Consider the following 9,467-nt stretch of genomic DNA (forward strand, 5'->3'; position numbering starts at 1 on the left):
GTTGTTTGGGAGGATTTGGGAGGGTATAGAGTAGAGAGAGAGTGAGCAAGGGTAGTTTGGTCTTTTTTTTAAAAAGTATAGATGGTTCGTTATAAAACGTCGACAACGTTTCGCAACCCGACAGATAAAATTAACCAGGCCTAAATAATTTATCTCCAGCCCAATTGTCGATTAATCCGTTTATGAGGTCTAGTTCCCTCGACCTAATTGATCAGTTTGTCGATCAAGATCCTTGTTACAAAAATTATCTAAACCGTACGATGTTCACACCTTATCGTTGCACTATAAGATCCTCGTGTGTAACAAAGTTCATCTTATTCTCTCTCTCTCTCTCTCTCTCCCCTTCAATTCCCAAACCAGATCTAGGGTTTCTTCTTCGTCTTCTTCAGGTGCGCCTCCTCCCCCCCCCCCCTCTCTCTCTCTCTCTCTCTCTCTCTTTTCCTATGTAGTCATCTTTGTACAAATCCTGCATCTTTTCTATGATTTTTGTTTTGAAGAATTGTTTTTTTTTTTTCTTTGCTAAAGTTGGTATCTTTAGTTGGTTGATTGTTCTTGAGTCTTAGTTCAAATTCTGGTTTTTTTACATTTACGGTACAAATTAAAGCTGTTCTTATTTAATTTCTACCTATTTTTTTTTAAAATTTATTTATGCATCTATTCAGTTTTCAAATTATTTATGTTCTCATCTATCCATACGATTACTTATTTAATGTTTTGAACACAGTTCATTAGAGTTATTTTGGTCAATTATTGTGTTGAACCGCCTTACACAAGTATATGCAAAAGATCGGGGTATACATGTCTAATTTAACAAAATATGTGGGTGTTCCAGATAATTTGGGTTAGATCAGTTATACTGAATTTAGATATAAGGTACACACCGCTGTTTTAATAACCACTTTTGTAAAAATAATATTCGGTCACAAAAATCTAATTTTCTTCTGTTATATACAGATATTTAATGTTCTCATACTTGTATAAATATCTCAATTTGTAGAAATAAAATTAGAGAAAATTTGACTTTGCAAAACATAAATATCCATCAAGTGAAATAGAATTGAAAATTGTAAGTACCCAACACCATGCTGTCAACGACCAACTCTGGATTTACATTCAATGATGAAAGTATTTGACTATGTATGTATGTGCTTGAAGTAGTAATAGACTTAACAGAGGAGAGCGGAAAGAGAAAACAAAGGTTAAAGAGCAAATGAATTTAACTTATTTTTTGTAACTACAAAAGTAAAGGTTGAGATAGTACTCCTTGTTGACGAAGGATGTAACTTTTGCTTCTTAACACACTTACATTAAGAACTTTAGGTTCATAAAGCTAATACTTGCATAAATCCTGATCTGATCCTAAGCTTTGCTAGTTTACTCCCTGTCTTACAGTGAAACTGCCTTACCTAGCCCATGTTAAAACTTCTCCGCTATTGACTATTTTTTAGATGGGTTGTTCCATAAATTGTCTTATGATTGAGAGTTGTTATCTTGTTCATTCCGTTTATTATTTGATGCAGGGAAAATGTCTCGTTACGGTGGAGGTGGTCGTGACCGTGATCGTTACAGCAGTGGTACACGTCTCTATGTTGGACATTTATCATCACGCACTAGAACCCATGACCTGGAGGATCTTTTCAGTCGATATGGAAGGTAATGGGAGGAGCTTTCGGTTCTGGTTATTTCATGTGGTAATAAGTGACCTGTACATACTTTTTTTTTTTTGGTGAATTATGTGATATTCAAGTTCCATTGTATGTTTCCCTCTATTGGGTTGTGGATTTGTGAAGAGGAGCCAATCAAGTAACAGTATTTATTTATTTTTTGTCCCGACTTAAAAAGAGTGAAACTTTACTCGTAGACTGTTATTTGGTTTTCTGACCCATGTGGAGTTGTAGAGTTGAATGCTTTTCTTGACTGTTGCTATGTAACTAACATAGTTCAAGGGTAGTGGGAGTTTCTTCTTTAAGCAATTGGTTCTTGTGGAACTATCTGTTCACGAACATTGCAAACTTCATGTGTCGTATGGCTTAACTTGAATGTCTTGTTGAAGGTTTCTAGGCTTATTGCCTAGCCTGGAGGTCTATGGTGAGATGGTTGCCCTTGATGCATTTGGTGGCCATTCTTGCAATGTATAGGAGACTTTGGCGATTCTTTCTGTAGTTTAATGCGTGTTTTAATGGGATTGGCAACACTCTCAAAATGGTGTTTAGTTCATCTGTAAGGGGCGAGGTATCAACTCTTCGGTTTTATCCTGATGGCCTTCTGTTTGTGGCACCCGTTTACGCAGAGTACGCGACGTGGATATGAAGCGCGATTATGCCTTTGTTGTATGTTTTTCTTCTCTGTGTCCCTTTTCTATTTCAATAGAATGTCATTGTTAGCAGTTCTAATATCTATTGAATGGCTTCCTTAATGAGATATGAGCCTCTGTTATGTGTTCTCTTCTGACCATACCAAAACAGGATTTCAGTGATCCTCGTGACGCCGAAGATGCGAGATATAGCTTAAATGGCAGAGATGTTGATGGTAGCCGAATCATTGTGGAGTTTTCAAGAGGGGTATGTCTTAATGCACAATTTCATTATTGGATGTTTGAGAGCGTTCTATCTGCTAATTTTTGTAAATCAATTTACAGATTTTCCTTTAGTGAACTAGTGTTGCTCTCGGTTCATCAGTTTTTGTGCGCCCTTTATGATCGTCATATCCTGATATTCCTCTTATTTATTTTTATGATCGTATCCTAGGAGTTTCCTTTGATTGGTTCATTTGTGACTTAGTGGTGTCGACTGTATGTTTCAAAAACATTTTTCTAATGATAGTATTGTTGGTAGTGTAGAATTCTCTTTATGGTTATTGTGCTAGGAATCGGTTTTTTCGCCAACCATCATACTTTTGTGAATCTGTAATCCAGATATTTATCCCTAACAAAAATTCCTTCTTTTCTTTCGTATAGACACCCCGCGGTCCAGGTAGTTCACGTGACCGTGACTTTGGTGGTAGAGGGCCGCCGCCAGGATCAGGCAGATGCTTTAACTGTGGAATTGATGGTCACTGGGCTCGAGATTGCAAAGCAGGTGACTGGAAGAACAAGTGTTACAGATGTGGAGAACGGGGCCATGTAGAAAGGAACTGCCAGAACAGTCCCAAGAAACTGAGGTTTAAATTGTTTGTCCTTTTGTTTTACATAAGCTATGTACTCTTTATTTTCGTCACGTCATCTGTTATTTCAAACTGTTTAAGCTGTCTTATAAAGCACCTACTGGCTGGTATGCAGAATGAAAATTGATTTAACCTCTTTATGTTTTGTTTAGTTAATTTGTTTCCTTCAGATTCGGAGCGAGCATACCACATGATATGTATTTTTTTCCTAATGTTTTGATGACTGCAATGATTAATTATTTAATATAGTATCCTTTTTTCTGGTTTGCTGATCATGATCTTATTTTCCTTAGAAGAGGCCGAAGTGTATCACGTTCTCCATCCCCACGTCGACGCTTGGCATCTCCTCGCCGTGGAAGAAGCCGTAGCCGCAGCTTTAGCAGAAGCAGAAGCTACAGGTTTTCTAATTTTCTTGTCACTGCTGTTCTATTATTATTATTCTTGGCTATCCTATTTTTTCACTTCATAGTTAGAACGGTAGTGATTCATGTATCTTTTTGCAGTCAATCCCGATCACCACCAAAGAAAGAAAGGGTCCTTGAGCGTGCTAACAGATCAAGGAGTCCTCGACCAAGTAGGAGTCCAAAGCGACAAAGGAGTTCCCCTATGTCATCAAGCAGGAGCCCGAAGCGACACAGGGGCTCCCCTGTGTCATCACGGGGCAGGAAACGCAGCCCTTCACCTGAGGAGAGGGACCCTCGAGGTAGGGATAGCCTATCTCCAAGGGATGACAAGCATGCTAATGGGTCTGACTATGGCGAGAGCCCAAGGGCTAAGAGCAGGAGCCCAATTGAGGAAGCTGAGAAGGAGAGTCCGAGGAATGGAGGCTCTCAAAGCCCATATGAGGAAAATGGACGAGATCGCAGTCCTAGCCCAGTTGCTAGGAATGGAAGGGTGATTGATGACGATGATGACTATCAGGGATCACCTAGAGGCAGCGAGTAATCTTAAATGTTCTTAATCTTGACAACTTTGATCCTTTGTATTCGCAACGTCACAATTTCAAGTTGGTTTGAATAACTTTTTTTTTTGTTCCTAAATGTCGGAAGTTTCTTTTATCTTTTGAGTATTACATTTCCAGTTTCAGGGATGATGTATGAAATATGAAGTTTTTCAAGCTTTCCTGGAATTGTTATTAAACTTGCTTGCATCAAATTAATCATTTCTTGATCATTAAATTAGCGTTACTGTGCAAGTGTGGCACTAGATTGTTGACAGTAAACTTAATACTTCCTCCATTCAACTCCAACTCCATTCTACCATAGTACATTTAGTTCAAGTTTTAAGACAAAAATAAACAACTAATAAAAGTACATTTGGAAGTGAGTTGAGTGCTTTAATTAACCAGAATTTGTGTGCCAATTATCAAAGTGATCATACACTAAACTTCCCACTAAACTTCCCACCAAATAATTCAAGACTTCAAAAAGCCCACCAAAATTTTGGCACTTAATTCCCCCCCCCCCCTCACCCCCACCCAAAAAAGTTGCTGAAAGTACACAAATCTGCTGTACACACATATAAAGCCAGACCAAATACTTCTCCTTCCTTAAATTACAAAGTCATTCACTAACAAAGAAACAAAAAAAAACTTTACAACTCCATAATTAACAAGAATAATAAAAAAAAAAAAGTTTCTGAAGTTTACATAAATTTACAAGGCTTTTCTTCTTCAAATTACACAACTGTCTTCAATAAACTTCAACTTCACAGCAATGAGGTTTAAGTGTATGACAGAGGAACAACGGAATGAAGTTGCAATCTACTTGCTTCAAAAAACTAATGATGGGAAGCTTGGATTTGGTGCTATTAGAGAGGCAGCAGAAAGGTTCGGGTTGAGTGATAGAAGCATCTCAAACATATGGAAACTTGCAAAAAAACCAAGGTTAGTAGGAGAAAAACTTGATGTCAAGAGTGGAAGAATAGGCAATAAAAACAGGAAAAGAATACTACCGGACATTGAGCATATCAAATCACTTGACAGTTCTAAAAGAAACACCATGGAGAGGGTTTCTAAAAACTGTGGAGTTTCAGTTGGAACAGTCCATTCATGGGTGAATGAAGGTTTACTTAAGCCTTATTCAAGTCCATTACATCCCAAACTCAGTGACTTTCACAAAGAACAAAGGCTACTGCATTCATTGAGGTCATTGGTGGTTAAACAACAAGTACAAGAATTTCTGGATCTAAATTCAATCCCAGTGACTGAAATAATATTCGATGAGATGAGCAATACTATCCACATGGATGAGAAATGGTTCTTCATAACAGAAGACAATGAAAAGGTGTATATAGTGGGAGGGGAGGAGCTGCCATATAGGAGCTGCCAGTCAAAGAGGTTCATCACAAAGGTTATGTTCATGTGTGCAGTTACTAGGCCAATATTTGGAGCAGATGGGGAGTTAATATTTGATGGGAAAATAAGCATGTTTCCATTTAAACATGAAGTACCAGCAGCAAGGTCTAGCAGAAATAGGCCAAGGGGGACAATGGAAACTAAGCCTATTGAATCTATCACAAAGCAGGTTGTCAAAGATTGTCTTATTCATCAAGTTATACCAGCAATTAAGAGTGTGTGGCCAGACTGTTTAAGCAAGCATATTTACATTCAACAAGACAATGCAAGGCCACATATCAAGAATAACGACCCTGATTTTATGGCTGCTGCAAACTCAGATGGTTTTAATATTGAATTAGTTTTCCAACCCCCAAACTCACCAGATTTAAACTGTAATGACCTTGGTTATTTCAAGGCATTACAGTCATTGCAATCATCAAGAGCATCCAAAACAGTTGATGAACTAGTCAATGAAGTGATGCAAGCATTCATAGATTACAGTCCTACCAAACTCAACAACATATTCTTATCATTACAAGCAGTCATGATTGATATTATGATGTGCAAGGGCCATAATAATTTTTCAATTCCACACATGGGAAAGGGTCATCTAGCTGCAATTGGTATGTTACCAAGGAATTTAATCGTCAATGAAGAGTTGGTTAGAGAGTGCATTGAATATATGCAAGGACTAGGCAAGACACAAGGACTAGAACACCTAATGGATGCACTAGGAAGGTTAAGTTATTATGACAAATGGAATGTAAGGTATTGTCAATTAAAGTGATGTAATATTCAGTTTAATGATCATTTGAAACATCAGTTTCAAATGAACATTAAACTTCAGTTTACTTTTGGATGTATTGATCAGTTTAATGTTCATTTGAAACTTCAATTTCAAATGAACATTAAACTTCAGTTTCAATTGAAATCAAATGTGAAATGCAATGTTCAATTATAAGTTCAGTTTTAAATTTAGTTTATGCTGACAAAAATGGTTCATGTTCAATTGAAAAAGCATAGAATAGACAGACACCAACTCAACCATATGCAGACATTGAAGACATATACTGGCATACACAAACGTTCAATTCAGTTTAAGTTTAGAGTTATGTTGAGAATGAAAGTTCAGTGCATACAGAATTCAACCATATGTAATCAGACAGTTGAATATTAAGATTGAAGTTTAGTTAAATGAATAGACAGACATCAACTCTCAGGCTTAGTGTGCCCTCATCATTGAGTTGTGTCAAGTAGTCAAGCCTCCTACACACACACACACACAATGAAGGTATACCATGCTCAACAAATAATAACAGTAATGAGTAAGGCAACAATAAATAAAGCTCTCAAACCAGTAAGAAACAGTCATCAAAGAGCTCTCATACTGCAATTGAAATTGTTGAGCACACACACCCATTCAAAGGTAGACCATATGGTGGCTTAACTACTGTAATATAATGGGCAATAACCTATACTTATACTTCCTCCATTCAACTCCAACATAATACCATACCTACTGCTCTCATACCATTAAGGTAAATTCATCATTGAGCAACCCTAAAATGAACAACATCAACTCTCAGGCATTGTTGGCCGCATCATTGAGTTGTGTAAAGTATTAAAGCCTCCTACACACACACACACACACACACACACACACACACACACACACACACACACACACACACACACACACACACACACACACAATGAAGGTAGTCCATGCTCATCGAATAATAACAGTAATGAGTAAGGCAACAACCAATAAAACTCTCAAACTATTAAGGAACAGTCATCATTGAGCCCTCATACTGCAAATGAAATTGTTGAGCACACACACCCATTCATTTATATAGCATGTGGTGGCTTAAAAACTTAAATTTAGTGGCCACTTACCATTCAACTCCATAAATAATCTAAAAGCTCTCAAACCATTAAGGTTTTTTCATCACTGAGCAACACCAATCAGCAACAAAAAATAACAATCCACTCACCCCAAACAAGAAGACCCTCTCAGTCCAGTAAGGACCATTCATTGAGGTTCATGGAAAATCACTACTACAAAGTAGATTAAATTGTTGTAAGCAATCAGACATGCACAAACATTAATTCTAAAAATGATAGTAAACAATGACAGTAACTGTAAACAATGACAGTAAGCAATGACATGACAAGAATAATGACAAAGAATCGAAGTGTAAGCAATGACAAGAATTTAACTCTTTATCGTAAGCAATGATGTAAGCAATGATAAGAATAATGATAAGAATAATGATAAGAATAATGACAGTCACTCTGTAAGTAACAATGACAGTAGAAATGACTGTAAGCAATGACAGTAACAATAACTGACTGTAAGCAATGACACTAACAATGACAGTAACAATGACAGTCACTCTGTAAGCAATGACAGTCACTATGAGTCTATGACAGTTGAACTGTAAGCAATGACAGTAACAATGACAGTAGCAATGACAATAACAATGACAGTAACTAACACAACGAAGATATAAAAGCAACAAAATAAACCGTACACAATAACAATATTAAAACAGAATGCAAACATTGTGAACTGAAAGACAGCCATAATCCTAGAACATATTCCTAACAGCAGTTAAATCCCAGCAGTCATATACAATGAAATGTTCAAAAATCAATGAAATTAACAGTAAAAGGTTCAGATTTAGGAAATATACCTCCTACTTGGAAAATTTAAGAACCCTAGCATTAAATCTCTTCTGATAAGCTTCGAATTTCTTCATGCTTGGTGATGGCGACTTATCCTCCACATATTCAACTCCTTTTTTCTCTTTATCGGGACATTTTTTCCGCTTATCTTCCATTCTCTTCAAATAAGCGTTCATATACTTTGTGCATGGTGTTTCTGGATCACCAGATCCACAACCCACTTCAACCATAGGAGGAATACCAGGCTTCTCAGGGGACTCACGAACACAAACAAATCCATCATCGAACTGGGTTTCCTCAACCCGAGTCCCTAAATCATAAGGATCTAGAGAATCAGGAACAATCTCGTTAGGAGGAGGTGACTCAGGCCCAGATTCATCCTTTTCATCATCTTCTTCTTCATTTTCTGATGATTCATGCCGATACCATTCAAGAACACATTGAAGACATTCCTGACCACAGTTGGAATGAGGAGGTGCCATAAAGATCTAAGAAAAACACACAACGGAAGAAGTAGAATAAGGAGGATATTTGAAATAGGATGAAGAAAGTATAAATATAAATGGAAAACACAAGAGATCTAGGATTTCTGAAGATGAAAGAGAAGTTGATGAAGGTGGAATTAGAGAGAGGGAAAGAGAGGATGACTTTAGGGTTTCTGAAGATTCTAGAGAAGTTGAGAGAGTTATGGGAGAGGAGTAGTTGGGCTGATGTGGGATTGAATGAGGGGATCCGTTTTGGATTTTTTTTAATGGATAAAGGGGGGCATAATGGGCTGGGTTAGTAAAATTTGGAGGGAAGGATTAGTGAGTGTGGATTGGGTTAGGGTTGTTAATTGGGCCAGATTAGAATTAGGGAGGGATTTAAGTATAATTGAGTGTGGGCCAAGCAGTGACATTTGGTGTAAATAAGAAAAAGCAATGAGGATAAAATTGTCATTTTTCTTGCTTTTTATGGAAAGTGGTAGAGTGGAATTGAATGGATGGAAATGGAAATATGGTAGATTGGAGTTGAATGGAGGAAGTACTCAGTAGTTTCCTTGTTAAAACCATAAAGTGAGTTGTACTGTTGTGTACACAGTAAGCTGTCAATCCTTTAACGACCAAAGCAAGGCGAGATTTTGTTTTTAGATAACTGAGAAAGAGCCTTATTTTTTTCAATTACTCTAATTGGGGTTTTGTCCATGGAATATATGCCGAACGATTTTTTAAAATAATGCTCAAAAATAAAATATTTATTGTTTTGGGTCTGTACTGAAACTATTTGTTGAAATGAT

General features: G+C 37.1%; 2 protein-coding genes across 5 annotated transcripts; both read left to right on the forward strand.

Moving 5' to 3' along the window:
- Window positions 1–273: 273 nt before the first annotated feature.
- Window positions 274–4,317, forward strand: LOC141600019 (uncharacterized). 4 transcript variants are annotated; one of them, XM_074420170.1, is made up of 7 exons: window positions 274–389; window positions 1,521–1,653; window positions 2,291–2,330; window positions 2,466–2,561; window positions 2,957–3,159; window positions 3,456–3,560; window positions 3,666–4,317. In XM_074420170.1, exons 2-7 carry the CDS (start codon window positions 1,526–1,528, stop codon window positions 4,105–4,107), a joined length of 1,014 nt encoding a protein of 337 aa, XP_074276271.1. In that variant the 5' UTR covers window positions 274–389; window positions 1,521–1,525; the 3' UTR covers window positions 4,108–4,317. The 4 variants fall into 4 exon arrangements, with proteins under 4 accessions (XP_074276271.1, XP_074276268.1, XP_074276269.1 ...); XM_074420167.1 differs by having other exon boundaries at window positions 299–389; window positions 3,459–3,560; XM_074420168.1 differs by having other exon boundaries at window positions 325–389; window positions 2,054–2,330.
- A 560-nt stretch (window positions 4,318–4,877) lies between these two features.
- LOC141601497 (uncharacterized) lies at window positions 4,878–6,287 on the forward strand. The gene has a single exon (XM_074421783.1). The coding sequence runs from the start codon at window positions 4,878–4,880 to the stop codon at window positions 6,285–6,287; it is 1,410 nt and encodes a 469-aa protein (XP_074277884.1).
- Window positions 6,288–9,467: the final 3,180 nt, after the last annotated feature.

This window comes from Silene latifolia, chromosome 9 (genome assembly GCF_048544455.1).
Source record: "Silene latifolia isolate original U9 population chromosome 9, ASM4854445v1, whole genome shotgun sequence".
Classification (NCBI taxonomy): Eukaryota; Viridiplantae; Streptophyta; class Magnoliopsida; order Caryophyllales; family Caryophyllaceae; genus Silene; species Silene latifolia.